The following is a 16,908-nucleotide window of genomic DNA, read 5'->3' on the forward strand; positions in this document are numbered from 1 at the left end:
ATTACTTTCTTGTAGGTGAAAGTTTGCTATGATTCTCTTTTTGGTTCTTTGGTAATTAGTTGGCATTCAAGGTAGAAGCTTCCCCATCCTGTGCTCTCTTCCACTCTTTGGCAAATAGATTTATGTCTAAAATTCGGCACATTGTAATTTAAAAAGTGTTGTTAGTTATGTTTGTTGTTTTATTATCTTACTTTTATAAATGGTTTGATTTAAGGGAAGAGGAAATTTGAAAGTGATAGTTCTTTTTTGGGTTCAAAGGAAATTTCATGATTGTGAACATCTTGAATGTTAAGTGTTAAAGGGTAGATTGCTTCATATCTATTCTAGCTATTACTGTATTTAAATTTTTTTTAGTTACTCATAAATAAATGTGATTTTCTATTGTGGACATGTTTAAAATAAATCAGGGAAAGGTGATGTGCAGCTGCGCTAATAAACTTGCTATGGTCTGAAGCAGTGGCAGAGAAGTAGTGGTTAGAGGTCTTTGCATAGATTTAGGAGAGGCAGGAAATATAAATGTGTTCCTATTTCTTTCACTCAGGTTGTCTCCTGCCAAAATTGCTGGAGCTGGTCTTTTGTTTGTTGGCGGAGGTATTGGTGGCACTATCCTGTATGCCAAATTGGATTCTCATTTCCGAGAAAGTGTAGAGAAAACCATACCTTACTCAGACAAACTCTTTGAGACGGTTCTTGGTTCCTCACCTTATAGTATTTCATTGTCAAAGAAGCCGGTAAGCATTTTAAATATTACTTCAATTTATCCTATGGCATACTTTTAAAAACAGGTTGTTTTCATCTTGAAAGTATCTTGCATGTATAATTTAGTAGAACTTGCATGTATAATTCAGTAGAACTTACATGTATAATTCAGTAGATGGATTTGTCAGGTTTTTAAAAATATTAATCTGTAGTGTTGGAATTTTATCCCTTTGGAGTCCCATAAGTGCTCCCACTTAGTATACACCATATAGGAAATAATTGGTTGGCACATGAAGGTAAATCGAAGAGCCAGCTCCGGTAGAGGTAACCCTGGCTGTCCTGTGAACTGAGGGGGTCCGTGTCAGCCCACAGCATTGCTGCTGTCAAGCTCTGACTTACACCACTGAAGGCAAACATAGAATGGTCCTGACACAGAACCCAAATGTTTTTGTTAGTAATGGCTCCTTGTAGGCCACAAATCAGAGTCAGAATTTTCAGCTACATACTAATTGGTTCTTCAGTACTGATTGATATTCCTTGGACTTTGTACATATTCTTCAGAGTTTCACCCTTGTTTTCCCCCATCAAGCTTAAAAAAAAAATCTTAAATATATTTTCATTCAAACAACTGTTTGAAAAAAATTTACAAAAGAGAGCATGGATATTTGCTGATTTAGTAGTGGGTATTTCTTATGCTGTGAGGCTGGACATGGCTGATCAGTTTATTCTTAGAAGCTGGGTGGACTTCTGTTCTCCAGTATCTAGTATGGTCTAGACCAGCCGTGGGCAAACTATGGCCTGTTTGAAATGAATAAAACTATTGAAAAAAAAAGACCGTACCCTTTTATGTAATGATGTTTACTTTGAATTTATATTAGTTCACACAAACACTCCATCCATGCTTTTGTTCCGGCCCTCCGGTCCAGTTTAAGAACCCATTGTGGCCCTCGAGTCAAAAAGTTTGCCCACCCCTGGTCTAGAGGCCAATCCTGTAACAAAGTTAATATTTAGAAAAGCAAGTGTCCTCTAACAATCCCCAGCCCCAAACATGCTTTTTCAAAATGTTCTTGTTTAGTCTTCTATATCATTTATTCTTTGTATGAACTTTGAAATGTTTATGCTGCCTGAGGGAGATAGTCTTGCATCTCCAATAATCAAGGAGCAGAATCCTGTGGGTTCATTCTAAAATCCTCAGTCCATGTTAAGCTCCATGACCCAGGAGAAATAGCTGGAAGCAATTCTAGGAGCATGGAGTCAGGCTGAATAGCTCATAGTAGTGTTCTTTTCTCACTTCACGCGTGACTTTAAGTGTCATTCTTCGTAGGTGACATGTTTATCTCTCTCAATAATAACCTTGACTTCTCAGTCCTTCAGCTACTCCCCTGAACATTTCCACTAGGGTAACTTGGCAGGTCCATATTGGACCACCTCAAAACTTACACACTTCCTGATTTGCTTTATTTGTATTAAAGATAGTACCATGCTGTCCGATAGGTAGGTTAGAATTCTTGGATTCATTTCCATAGTTGCCTATATTTTATTAGCTATTCTATCATGTTTAATCTCTGATATTTATTCTCTTTCTGGCATTACCATTATCCTTATCCCAGTTCTGACCTTTATCATTTCATATGCAAATGAACTTACAGACTAGATTAGTTTCCTCTCATCCTACACAATCTTTTCTTTCTTTTTTTGTTTTGTTAATCCTCACCCAGAGGATATTTTTTTCCATTGATTTTTAGAGTGAGTTGGAAGGGGGTGGGGAGAGACAGAGATAGGCTATCCTCATATCAATATCAGAGAACCTGATAAGTGCTATCATGTTTTTATGAGCTCACTTATGAAGAACTTTTGTACATTTTCTACTAGAGTGCATAAAAATTTGTGCACTTATGGGGGTCCCTCAGCCCGGCCTGTGCCCTCTCGCAGCCCGGGAGCCCTCAGGGGGATGTCTACTTGCCAGCAGGGACCAGGTCTAAGCTGCAGTCGGACATCCTTAGAGCTGCTGAGGAGGTGGGAGAGGCTCCAGCCATCACCGCTGTGCTGGCAGCCGTCAGCCTGGCTTGTGGCTGAGCAGAGTTCCCCCTGTGGTAGCGCACTGACCACCAGGGAGAGCTCCTGCATTGAGCGTCTGCCCCCTGGTGGTCAGTGTGTGTCATAGTGACCAGTCATTCCCAGTCGTTCTGCTGTTAGGGTCAATTTGTATATTACCCTTTTATTATATCGGATTGTTTAAAAGACAAGATCACAGAATGTAAAAACTAGAGACTTTAGAAATTGTCTCATGTTCTGAATAAGGAAAGTGGATCCAAGAGTGGTTAACTGGTAGCCTAAGAGCTGGCCATCAGTTGCTTTATTCTGTAGTTGGTGGTTTTTACTAGTTCCTAGGTTGACATTTGATACGTTTGCCAGTCTGGCTTTCATTTACCTTTTGGGCCTTATCTCTGAATCATCCTTGGCTTTATGCCAGTTTACCTTATAAATATGCCTGTGCTTTCCATTCTTACTCAGCAAATGTATGCCGAATGCTTATTATGTACCCAGGCTATCTCCCTCAGGCAGCATAAACATTTCAAAGTTCATTCCAAGGGCCTTGGGTTAAAGCAGAGAACTACACAAAGATCCCTTCTGTTTGCACAACTTTTGCCATTGTGGTCTTCTACCCTGAATTACTTCCTTTCTTTTGTCTACTAATGTTCTCTTCAAGTCTGCATCCTTCACTACACAGACCAAAGTGAGTTTTCTCACCTCTAAATAAAATAGCAGTTAGTGTTTTTATTTTTAAATTTTTTTTTTTTTTTTTATTTTTAAAAAATATATTTTATTGATTTTTTACAGAGAGGAAGGGAGAGAGATAGAGAGTTAGAAACATCAATGAAAGAGAAACATCGACCAGCCGCCTCCTGCACATCCCCCACTGGGGATATGCCCGCAACCCAGGCACATGCCCCTGACCGGAATCGAACCCGGGACCCCTCAGTCCGCAGGCCGACGCTCTATCCACTGAGCCAAACCGGTCTCGGCTATTTTTAAATTTTTACCATTTATTTATTAGCATTCTGAATTGTTACGCATTGTTATTAACTTACTGCTTTTATTTATTTATTTTTATATTTTGTTAATCCTCACCTGAGGATATTTTTTCCATTGCTTTTCAGAGAGAGTGGAAACAACAGAGAAAGGGAGAGAGAGAGAGAGAGAGAGAGAAAAAGAGAGAGAGAGAGAGAGAGAGAGAGAGAGAGAGAGAGAGGTGAGACACATCAACCGGTTGCCTCCTGCATGTGTCCCAACCATGTAGAATAAACCCACAATGCAGGTACGTGCCCTTGACCAGGAATCAAACCCTCAACCCTTCGGTGCTGTGGGCCGATGCTCTAACCACTGTGTATGCTGGCCAAGGCTCAACTTAATGCTTTTAAAAAATATACATTTTATTTTATGGGAATCCTTTTAGTGCCAACATGGTTATTTATGCATAGATAGTAAATATTGAGAGAAGATAAACTTAAAATCTTTTTTAAAAAAATATATTTTATTGATTTTTTTAACAGAGAGGAAGGGAGAGGGATAGAGAGTTAGAAACATCCATGAGAGAGAAACATAGATCAGCTGCCTCTTGTACACCTCCTACTGGGGATATGCCCACAACCAAGGTACATGCCCTTGACCGGAATAGAACCTGGGACCCTTCAATCTGCAGGCTGACGCTGGATCCACTGAGCCAAACCAGTTAGGGCAACTTAAAATCTTTTTTGATGGACATGGAATAAGACTTGCCTAAATGGAGACAAATGTTATATTCTTTAATGAGACTCATATGTTAAAAATGTCATTTCTCTCAAATTTCTCCTAAATTTATATATAGCTGGGGAATGACATATACATGTACATATACATGCACACACACATAGCTAATAGAATTCTAATAGATTTTTCTAGAGGTTGAAGAATCAGACAAGATGATTCTAGTTCATCTAGAAGGATAAATAGTGTAGCTATAAACATTTTGAAAAGTGTTAGATGATACTTGCTTTTCCAGATAATGACTTTGTTATAATCCTTCTTTAATAAAACAGTAAGGTTTTGACACAGGATTAGAAATTAGAGATAGAACAAATAAGGCTATGCCCTGGCTGGTTTGGCTCAGTGGATAGAGTGTCTGCCTATGGACTGATGGGTATTGGGTTCGATTCTGGTCAAGGGCACATGCCTGGGTTTGCGGGCTCCGTCCCCAGTAGAGGTGTGCATAAGGCAGCTAATCAATGATTCTCTCTTGTCATTGATATTTCTCTCTCTCCCTCTCCCTTCCTCTCTGAAATAAATAAAAGTATTTTTAACAAAAGAGTAAGTCAGTCTAGAAATAGATCATATTCATACACAAGCACATTTATTGTGAGAGTATGGGTTTCTAGAATCATGTATGAAAGTGATCTCTTAATATATGTTGAAAATATTCAATCCCTTTGACCCTGCAATTCCTCTTTTGGCAAACTGTCCTACAGATACCACTCTATAGTGCTTTTCAGTTATATGGATAAGGATGTTTAACAAAACAGAAAACAACTTGAATGACCAAAAATAGGGGAGTAATTGGCCAAATTATGGGTTTTGCAACTATATTAGGTATGCAGTTAAATTAGGATATTATACAACAAGAAAGAATTTCTTGAGCTGGAAGAGAATGTCCATGATGTATTGTTAAATGAGAAAAAAGCAAGTTACATGGTCATTTATATAATATAACCCTATTTTAGTTTAAAGAAATGAAAATTTGTATGTGTGTATATTCCTGAGCTTCTGCTCAGGGTACGGGTGGGGGGAGGGTTGAGTTCAGCTATTAGCAGTAGCAACATGAGAGTGCTGGAAAGGAAAGGAGCAATAGAGAGGCAAATGAAAACTATTGCTTTATCTTTATATTTTGCTTGTTATAGTGAGCTGTATTTCATGATTTAAAAAATAAAATTTTAACAAAAATAAAATACATATATGTTTAATTTCTGGTAGTGACAGAGTTTTGTTTGAGTAGTCATCTTTGGGATATCTGAGTCCCACTGCCTACCAAGTTCTGGCAAAAAATGGGACAACATAGGTGGTAAATGAAAATATTGCTATTACTCAGTAATTTTCTCTAGCACATCATCTGGCTGTCCTATTAATGAATTAATGAACAGGGCCTTAAACTAAAGGCAGGTGGTAATTGAGAGAGAGGCGTGACAATTAGATTATATATTTTTGGTATGTAGTTGCATGAATCCTGGAGATTAAAGATATAAAAAGCTAATTTCATTTTTACTCAGAGCCTATAAAAATCACTTGTTTCTAACAATGTATACAGAAGATAACACATGATTTAGGAAGCAAATGGAAATATTCTTCTCAATCTTGTACATGTAAAAAGAGTGGTATTTAAAGGGATACTCATACATCATGTATTAGTTGCCTAAAGAGAAGTCTTTGTTACTATTAATCCTTTGGAATGAAATTTTTGAACTGCTTTTTTTTAATATGAAGGCTTCTCTTAATATGGTTAATAAAACATTATGTTGTAAAGTGCTAACTCTGTGTTAAAAGCCTGAAAGACTTGATTGTTGAAATAATACATGTTACTGTATGCTACCTTTCTGAATAAACAGTTTTATATCTGAAATGTTAAATGTTTTTCATTTCCAAGATTGAGTCTGGTCCACTAAAAATCTCCAGTGTATCAGAGGTAATGAAAGATTCTAAACTCCAGAAACACAAGGGCGACACTCCAGCTTCAACAGGTACCTATATTTATAATCATTCTTCTAAAATTATGGGCAAATGAATTGTTTTAATATATTTGTACCCGTGGTTAAAAGGGTGGCCCTTCTGCAGGAAGGACTCTCATTTTAGGGGTTGAGAGGTTGAGAGGGATATGGAATTGGGCTTTATGATGAATAGCTGCTCAGTGAGGGTAATGGCAAGAATTGTCTTACCTGCAACAGACTTTATTTTTTCTTTTCTTTTTTTCCCCTCTGACTCCTAGCTTTCCCCTTCAGATTTACATATTCTCTTTTTGCACCTATTTTTTTTCCTGTTTACTAGTTTTTTTCTCCTCTATTTTTAGTGATTAAAGTGTCTGATCTAGTTTAGATCTGTAGATATTTTTTGCCATCACGATTTATTAATAATCCCACCTTAGTGAACAGCACTGAACCTAACTCTAACCCAGTGATGGCGAACCTGTGACACGCGTGTCAGAGGTGACACACGAACTCATTTTTTTGGTTGATTTTTCTTTGTTAAATGGCATTTAAATATATAAAATAAATATCAAAAATATAAGTCTTTGTTTTACTATGGTTGCAAATATCAAAAAATTTCTATACGTGACATGGCACCAGAGTTAAGTTAGGGTTTTTCAAAATGCTGCCACGCCGAGCTCAAAAGGTTCGCCATCACTGCTCTAACCTGTTCAGCGATACACTTCAAATGTGTTACTGAGCAGGTTAGAGTTAGGCTAGTTATGTTTGCACTCCTCTGTCTCCTCTGTCCTCAATTAAATCAGTTGACTTTTTTCCATTTGGCAAATATTCACTCCTATGTGCCAAGCAGTCTTCTAGGTACTGGGGATATAGCAATGAATGAATAGTAAAAACTAACAAACACAAACACTGGGATTATTCCTTAGTGGGATGAGGGGAGGGAGATCATATATTAAATACATAAGTAAAATGTATAGGATGTTAGTGGTAAGTAAGTGTGGGAGGGAATATTGCAGTTCTAATGGGGTCAGTAGGGAAAGGTCGCCTGGAAGGTTTCATTTGAGCTAAGGCTAAGAGATGAGGAAGTGAGTCATGGAAGGCTGGTGGGGAAAGGCATCCCAGGCAGAGGGATTAGCTAGTGCAAGGGCTTGGCATTTTCCAGCCAGGAGCAGATGAAGCTGGGGTGTGGAGCAAGAGAACACTACTAGCAAATGAGGCCAGCGAGGGAGCAGAAAGCCTACTGTGGCAGTCCTGGAGGCCATCATAAGAATTTGCTTAAAAAAGAGAATTTTGCTTTATATCTGAGTGGGATGGGAAGTCCTTGGGAGGGTTCTGAGCCAGGGGACTGATATCTGACTTTTATTTTAATAAGATCACTATTGTGGAGAATACACAAGGGTCCAATGGAGAGCAGGAAGCTAATGGATTTTGTGATAATCCAGCTTTATCTCTTAAATGGGACCTTCAGTTCTTTAAATTTAAAAAAATTTTCTCCATTTTGTTGCTCCTTTCCCTTTTATTCCACCTCTATAAATACTCTTTTTTCTCTTCAACACTTTTATTTATAATTTATGAGCTCTTGAGTTTTTTCAACTTTCCTTTCTTCAAAAATATGTCTGAAATAATTTTAACAGAGTTCTGTTCTTCACTAATTCACTATCTTTACTGTGATCTTCTTGTGTTTAAAATGTTCATCTTGTTCTTGCTCACACCTCTTGTTTCATCTCTACCACTCTTCAATTAAAATGGTTTTTTTGGTTAATTACTTTCTTTTGTCTGCCTTCTTCATTCTAGGCTCTTTTTTCCTTTGTTACTATTTTCCCATGTTATGTAAATCTTTTATGTATGCCTCTCATGTGTTGATATTTAGTGCACTTAGTACTGTTACTAGAAGCCTTGCTTGAGAATAATGATGGTTAAACTGCAGGTGGATGCTGACAAGACTCTTTTCTCTAGTGTTTCCCAGCTGTTGTATCTTCTGGGTTTGGGTATGTGATGGACAGTGCCCCTGTCTGTTTGTGTGTTTGAATAGTGGCAGCACATCCATTTGTGTTTTTAAGGAGTCAGACATGAAGTGGGTGGTAATAGTAGTGGATACCTGTGTGTTTCTCTGTTATTCCGGGAAACTATAAATACCATGAGTAACATATTTACAGCATCTACAGAGGCAGCCAAAATTATTTCTGCAGCAGGTGATACACTGTCGGTCCCAGCCCCTGCGGTTCAGCATCAGGATTCTATAAAAACTGATCACCCTCACATTGATGAAGGAAAAGCCAAGGCTGCAACTTCAGGTAGTTTAATTATGTATATTGTGGTTTTATAAATGATATGCTCATCAGAACTATTTAATGCCGAGACAACCCCTAGACACTATGTAAGTACACATTTATATTGATTTTAAGTCTGCAGACTTGCTTAGGTAATTTTTACAATTTCAAAGTCTGAATAAAACTTTGAAAACAAGGAGTCTAAGAACTGATTTCTTATTTCTTCATGTTGGAGTCATTGAGTGATGCTCTCAGTTGATAAAGCTGGCAAGTAAAACGATGGTATTTTTATATCCCTGTGAGCTTTCGAAATTCTGTGCTGAAATTTGATTTCCTCTCTACTTCTGCTGCAAGAGGAAGCATCCTCAACTTCTGTAAGGGAGCGACCACCTGAAGAAGTTGCAGCTCGCCTTGCACAACAAGAAAAGCAAGAACAAGTTAAGCTTGAGTGTATGTAAACCAGACGACTTCTGAAGTACTTCGGGTCATCCCTGTTAGTTGCTCTCTTCTTCAACCATCAGCATAAGTTTCTCATCTCTCAGCTAGTTCTGGTTCCTTTTCTTTCTTTAGTGGCCTTGCTCTATTCACCACCTTTATTTCATCATTTGTGTTCTTTCCATCTAAACTTCTTTTACCCAGGTAACAAGGGCTATTAGTGTCCCGTTGGTGAAAACTCCAAATAATACTTGTACTTTCTCCATTTGTTTTTATTATGGTTAGTGCTAAAGGCTCTTTGTACTCTGGTGAACAGAAATTGTTTGCAATTTGCCTGAGTCTTTTTTTTTTTTTTTACTTTTTTCAATTACAGTTGACATTCAATATTACATTAGTTTCAGGTATATATCATAATGGTTAGATACTTAATATAATTTACTAAGTGATCCCCCTCAATAAATCTAGTACCCAAGAAGCACCATACATACTTACTACAATATTGTAGACTATATTCCCTATGCTGTACTTTACATCCCCATGCCTGTTCTGTAACTACCAATTTATACTTCTTAATCCCTTTACTTTTTTCATTCAGTTCTCCAACCCACTTCCCTTTTAGCAACTGTCATTTTGTTCTCTGTATCTATGAGTCTGTTTCTGTTTGTTTATTTTTTTAGGCTCCACATATAAGTGAAAGCGTATCATATTTGTCTTTCTCTGACTTATTTCACTTAGCATAATACTCTAGGTTCATTCATGCTGTCATAGTTGGTAAGATTTCATTATTTTTTATGGCTGAGTAATATTCCATTGTATGTATGTGCCACATCTTTATCCAATCATCTATTGATGGACACTTAGGTTGCTTCCATATCTTGGCTATTGTAAATAATGCTGCAGTGAACATAGGGATGCATATATCTTTCTGAATTAGTGTTTTGGATTTCTTTGGGTAATACCTAGAAGTGGAATTGCTGTTCCATTTTTAATTTTTTTTAAAATATATTTTATTGATTTTTTTACAGAGAGGAAGGGAGAGAGATAGAGAGTTAGAAACATCGAAGAGAGAGAAACATCGATTAGCTGCCTTCCGCACATCCCCCACTGGGGAAGTGCCTGCAACCCAGGTACATGCCCCTGACCGGAATCGAACCCAGGACCCTTCAGTCCGCAGGCCGACGCTCTATCCGCTGAGCCAAACCGGCTTTGGCCCATTTTTAATTTTTGAGGAACCTCCATACTGTTTTCCATAGCAGCTGCATTAGAATTCCTACCAACAGTGCATGGGGGTTCCCTTTCTCCACATCCTTGCCAACACTTGTTGTTTGTTGATTTATTGATGATAGCCATTCTGACAGGTGTGATGTGATATCTCATTATGGTTTTAATTTGCATTTCTCTGATGATTAGAGATGTTGAACATCGTTTCATATGTTCTCCTGGGAGAAATATCTATTCAAGTCCTCTGCCCATTTTTTAATTGGATTGTTTTGGTTTTTTGGTGTTAGGTTGCATGACCTAACAGTCCTTTAATTGTTAAATTCATAAATTTATTTGTGGAGTTCAGAGTGGCGCACCCTCTGCTTTATTACCCAGCCTCTGGGCTCTCACTGTGGTAGCCCTCTTATCTTCCATTGGTGGGGGACAGATGTTCCACACATTTCCGATTTCCAGCTAACTAAAGCATATTTCTTTTTACATTTCAATTTTAAGTTTTCTGATGGTCTAAAAAAAGATAATAGATGTGTAAAAATGTATTTTCCTGTCTTAAATAAGGTACATGGAACATAATTTATTGTACTGTGCTGCAATACATTGATGTCTCCTGGTAGTGGGCATGTAGATTTTTGATGAATTGGGGAAATGTTTGTTTTACATTTTTTAGAGTTTTTGTGTGTGTGTGTGTCTCCCTACCCCTTTTCTATTTGTCTTCTGCCTTGAGTGGTTCCTGTTCCCCTCCTAATGCGTTGGATCTGCCCTACTCTGAGGAGGCAAGTTTGTTAGAATTGCATAAAGTGTAAAAGGGACAGAGGAGCATAGGTGTACATTTGTATGTTTTATTGTTTATTGGTGTGTTTTGTTTTTTTGAGAATGTTTTATTTTTTGAGGAATATTTTGACGTCTAAATAAGTGAACTATTTCTGTTTTTTCCACTTTTTAATTTTTTCTGAATTATTTACTACAAATCAAAATCACTTTTCCCTTTTATGTTTTTAATTTATTTTTCACTCTTCTTTTATCATATGGACAACTTGAAGTAAGCCATAAATTTAAGATGGCATTGCCTGCTGCTTCATTACCTTCCTTTTTTCTTTGTCTAGTTATTTTTATCTTTCATTTTGGGCAAAGTGAGAATTTTCAAGTTTTTTTTCTGTCACCTCATAGTTTTCCCTCAAACTTTAATTTAAAAATGTGTGTGTAAATATCTTACCAAGAATCAAAGTACAAAAACTCAACAAGTTGGACTACATCAAACTAAAAAAAACTTCTATGCAGCAAAAGAAACAGTCAATGAAATGAAAAGGCAACCTGTAGAATGAGAGAAAATATTTGCAAACCATATACCTGATATGGGGTTTAAAATCTAAAATATATATGAAACTCATGCAATTCAATATAAAAAGAAAAGCAAAGGGCCTCAAGCCAGCAGCCTGATCTCCAGGGTCTGCTAGCCTCTGTAAAGTGGTTTACTGTTATTTTGTGCTTGAAATAATGTCCCACCATTAATTCAGGCATGTTTCTTTGTAGCCTCTTTAGCTCTCTATATCCCCTTTATTTTCAGTTGAACTTTAGTTGCACATTTGGGATTTTCTTAGTATTAGCTTTGTCCTTTTTTTTTTTTTTTGATTTGTTTTGTTAATCCTAACCTGAGTATATTTTTTCCATTGTTTTTCAGAAAAAGTAGAAAAAAGGGAGGGGGGAAAGAAGGAAAGGAGGGAGTAAAGCGCGTGAGAGAGAGAGAGAGAGAGAGAGAGAGAGAGAGAGATATGAGAGAGACACATTGACTGGTTGGCCTCCAAGGGGAGACACGGGGGTGGGCAAGGAACGGAGGGGCAGGGAGCTAACTGGCAACCCAAGTACCCAGGCACATGCCCTTGGCTGGGAATCCAGCCCATGACCATTTGGTGCATAGGCTCACCCTGACCACTGAGACACACCGGCCAGGGCTAGCTTTTAGTCTGTGTCGCAGAGGTATTGTGTGTGGTTCACCAGGTTCCATTGTCCTCTAGCTTATGCTCCTTTTGCTCCAACTCCCCTTTTGTTTTTGTCTCAGGTACCAAATATATTTTTCTTTTTTTGGTCATCTGATATCTGATAAATCCATATGCTCACTGGCCTTCTTTCTTCAAATGACCATTTTTTCACTTTAGTATTGTATCTAAAATCATTCCTTGCTTTATTTTAAAACAAAAAAATTAGGTTTCTTTTGATTCCTGAAGCAGCAGATAGCAATGTTATCTTGAATACTGCTATCTGCTATTTTCTGAGTTCTTTGTGGAAAACACTGTCCGTTTTCAGGTTACCTTTTCTTTTTTTTTTTTTTTGTTTGCATGTTTTCTTGCTTGTCTTTTTTTTCCTCTTGTCTGTCTGTTATCATATATCTTTTTTTAAAAAATATTTTATTGATTTTTTACAGAGAGGAAGGGAGAGGGATAGAGAGTTAGAAACACTGATGAGCGAGAAACATCAATCAGCTGCCTCCTGCATACCCCCTACTGGGGATGTGCCCGCAGCCAAGGTACATGCCCTTGACCAGAATCGAACCTGGGACCCTTCAGTCCGCAGGCCGATGCTGTATCCACTGAGCCAAACTAGTTAGGGCTGTTATATATCTTGGTGGTAGAAATAATTTACTGTGAGTGTCCCTTCCTGCTGAGGAGATGAAAATGGTTACCTCTTTTTTTTATTTTATTACTTTTTTCCCCCGTGTTTCTATATGATTATTTAAAATGAAAAGTGCCGCCCTAGCCGGTTTGGCTCAGTGGATAGAGCATCGGCCTGGGGACCGAAAGGTCCCAGGTTGGATTCCGATCAAGGGCACATGCCCGGGTTGTGGGCTCAATCTCCAGTGGGGGACTTGCAGTAGGCAGCCGATCCATGATTCTCTCTCATCGTGGATGTTTCTATCTCTCTCTCCCTCTTCCTTCCTATCTGAAATCAATAAAAAATATATTTTAAAAAAATATGCCAGTGGTTATGCTGAACTTGCAGCTTCTGATAGGTGAAAGTGACTAGAGTGCCCTAAATCTTGTCCCTCCCATTTGAAATAAATGCTAGCCTTCTTTAAGCATTTTTTTTTCTTAAAATAACCCCCAAACACTTTTTATTTTGAAAAAATTTTAGGTGTACATAACAATAAAAATAGTATAATGAATCCCCACAAATCTATCATCCAAAGTCAATAATGACTAATTACGTTTTTTGTGTTTTTTTTACATTTTGGGAGAACTACAATGGAACTCAGTAGAAGAGTGAAAGTTTAAAATAAAGTCATATGTGGGGGGAATCTATTTTTTTTAACTGTTTTTTTTTACTTTAGCTCTAGCCAAGAGCTTGGAAGATGCTCTGAGCCAAACTGCGCACATCACTCAGCAGGCCGTTGTCGCTCAGAACGCTGCAGTCCAGGCCGTCCATGCCCACTCCAACATCCTGAAAGCAGCCATGGACAATTCTGAGGTGAGCCAAAGACCTGAGGTGCCTTCCTCCTAGCAGAGGCTGTCTCTCTCTAAGCAAAAGTAATCTAAAGGAGTTGTCTTTTAAAGAAACAACACAAAGGAACAAGAAAGACCTTTAAATGTTCTCTAATGAATTTTTATGTGGTGTTTTATCTCACAACAATGATATGGTACACAAGTTAGTTCAGATTTCCTTTCATATCTTAATAGTGCTTCATTGTATTTGTTGTTTGCTTTCTATTTTTTGCTTTAAAATAGCCAATTTTAAAAAATAACCTTTTTGTTTTGAGATACTTTTAGATTGACATGCAGTTGTAAGAAGTAATATAGGGAGAGCCCCATGTACCCTAAAACACCAGCTATTTACATGCTTATGCTGATTATTTAACTTGTATTTAACATGTTAAAGGATAAAGTACATTGATTTAAAATGTAATACCGGAACTCAATAAGTTTCCTTTAGCATTACATTCAGTTATTTAGTACATAAAAATATATCTTGATGCCAAGTTATTTAAATAATAAAATACTTTAACTATAAATCTCATGGATCAGGAGGATCATGCATAATCAGTAAAGTTACTTTTTCACCATAACTATAGTTTTTAAAAAATTTAAATACACTTTACATTGTTTTAGTCATATGTACATACATCACAAAAGAGTTAAATTAGACCTTTGACATAAATAGAAACTATAACCTTTGAAAACTTAAAGAAAATTTTATTTTATTCAAAGTTCAAGAAAAAAAATTTCAGTCAGAGTTCAGTCAGGAAAGTGGAAACCACACAGAATATTTAATATGCTCGTTATAGAAGTAGGTATGGGAAAGCTAGAAGTTACATATCAGGAAGTTGGTTTCAAACTCAGGTGGGCCAATATCTTTCAGAAGAACACTGGTTAGGAACTGTAAATAGCCATGGCACTACTTGGGCGGAAGGCTACATGAGAGGGTATTTCCTCTTCCTAGTGATCGAATAATGTGCAGGGCATGAGGATCAGAGAGTATGAAATCCATTGCAGTCCAGACTTTACAACTGAAGGACACCTTGTAGTAGCAGTTAACTGGATTAGGGAGTATTAGCTGGCATTGCAAAATAATCAGAAAAGGATATGAACAAAAGTTTTGAAATGTTATGGATTCCAACTTCTGTTTCTTCTAGTAAGAAGCTACAGGTGCGTGTGGGCTCCATAATACAGTGTATTACTTCGCCAGAGCAGTGTTTGGAAACAGAGTTGGCTTGATGGCAGGGGAGTCTGGTGTCTGTTTCACAGGGCAGCTTATCTTTGGTCATCTAGAAATAGAAATACCTTCAGCAAAGGGAAACACATTTTGGCCTCCAGGATATCATTAACACTTACATGATTTATAAGCCTTTTTGAGTTCATTATAAAGGATTCTGTTAATACAATACCAGGTGGTTCTAACAGCATACTATAGAGTCTTGGAAAATTTGATATACATGACAAGATACTGCTATCGTTCAACCCAGCATCCTTTCTTTTTCTATTTATTTATTTATTTACCTTTAAAAATATTTTTTATTGATTTTTTTAACAGAGAGGAAGGGAGAGGGATAGAGCGTTAGAAACATTGATGAGAGAGAAACATCGATCAGCTGCCTCCTGCACACCCCCTCCTGGAGATGTGCCCGCAACGGATTCCTTGACCGGAATCGAACCTGGGACCCTTCAGTCCGCAGGCCGACACTCTATCCACTGAGCCAAACTGGTTAGGGCAGCTGTGGGCAAACTACGGCCCGTGGGCCGGATCCGGCCCGTTCGACTGTTCTATCTGGCCCGCGGAGCCGAAAGAGCGGAGGGTTCTCTTGCTGTCCCCTCTGCTCCTTCACCAGCAGCAGTGTTAACATGTATTAGTTCACACAAACACTCCATCCATGCTTTTGTTCCGGCCCTCCGGTCCAGTTTAAGAGCCCATTGTGGCCCTCGAGTCAAAAAGTTTGCCCACCCCTGGGTTAGGGTCTTTCTTTTTATTTTTACTTTATTTTTTAAAATAATTCTTTATTGCTGAAAGTATTACATATGTCCCCTTTTTCCCCCCATTGACCCCCTCCAGGCCCTCACCATCCCATTGTCTGTGTCCATGGGCCATGCATACACCACCATCCTTTCTTAATATTTTGTTTGGCAAGATGGCAATTCACTGAAACATCAACTTTATTATTCCTACCATAATATTAATTTGCTTTGTCATTTTGCATCAATTTACGTAGAACATAAAAACAAAAAAGTGAGATACAGAGATAGAAGTACCGAATATTTTCTCTGAAAGCTGGGATGATGATTCTTCTTTTTTTTGTTTTTTTGTATTTTTTTCTTAAAAATTTTTTACTTTCCTTTCTTTTTACAAACCTCGTGTAGAGGGCCGACTTTCAGTAGATCACAGCGAGGGAACTGCTCTGCGATGTATGAAACCCCGACCCAGAAGCCGGGCGTCTACGAATGGTTTAGCACCAGGTTTCCCATGAACGTGGCTTGAAGGGGAGGGGGCGGCCCCCTTTCCAGCCGCATCTCGTTTCCCAGGACTCTAAAAGCTGGGATTCTTAAACCTGAAGTTGGGTCTGTGGGTAGAGTTCAGGGGCTTGAGGAACTTGGATGAAAAACATCTTTATTTTCCATAGTCTCAAAACCTTTTCCTTCAATTATGAATATCAGCAACAAACCAGAGTAGGTTAGCACTGCTCCTACCTTTGTCCCCAGCAGAAAGCCCGGGCATTCTCACATCACATTACAGGACTTGCAGATCCCTTGCAGTATCATCTGTGCTCACCACCACTTCTAAGGTAGGGTATTTATTAGTCTTACCACTGGATCTTGGTTTCTGCTTCACAAAATTTTTTTTTTAATATATTTTATTGATTTTTTACAGAGAGGAGGGGAGAGAGATAGAGAGTTAGAAACATCGATGAGAGAGAAACATCGATCAGCTGCCTCCTGCACATCTCCCACCGGGGATGTGCCCGCAACACAGGCACATGCCCTTGACCGGAATCGAACCTGGGACCCCTCAGTCCGCAGGCCGACGCTCCATCCACTGAGCCAAACCGGTCTCGGCTGCTTCACAAAATTAAAAAA

At 38.2% G+C, this 16,908-nt stretch overlaps 1 protein-coding gene across 4 annotated transcripts in view; it reads left to right on the top strand.

The window, feature by feature from the left end:
• Window positions 1-16,908, top strand: part of IMMT (inner membrane mitochondrial protein) — a 51,765-nt gene that overhangs the window by 16,922 nt on the left and 17,935 nt on the right. Inside the window, exons 3-7 of one of the 4 annotated variants that reach the window (XM_081100841.1) lie at window positions 542-731; window positions 6,374-6,467; window positions 8,621-8,725; window positions 9,056-9,151; window positions 13,677-13,813. In XM_081100841.1, the coding sequence (XP_080956967.1) occupies window positions 542-731; window positions 6,374-6,467; window positions 8,621-8,725; window positions 9,056-9,151; window positions 13,677-13,813 (622 nt within the window). Of the gene's footprint in view, window positions 1-541; window positions 732-6,373; window positions 6,468-8,587; window positions 8,726-9,055; window positions 9,152-13,676; window positions 13,814-16,908 lie in introns of all 4 variants that reach the window. The other 3 variants (XM_081100840.1, XM_081100843.1, XM_081100842.1) reach the window with 3 other exon arrangements.

The sequence above is a fragment of the Myotis nattereri genome (assembly GCF_964212035.1).
Source record: "Myotis nattereri genome assembly, chromosome: 10".
NCBI lineage: Eukaryota > Metazoa > Chordata > Mammalia > Chiroptera > Vespertilionidae > Myotis > Myotis nattereri.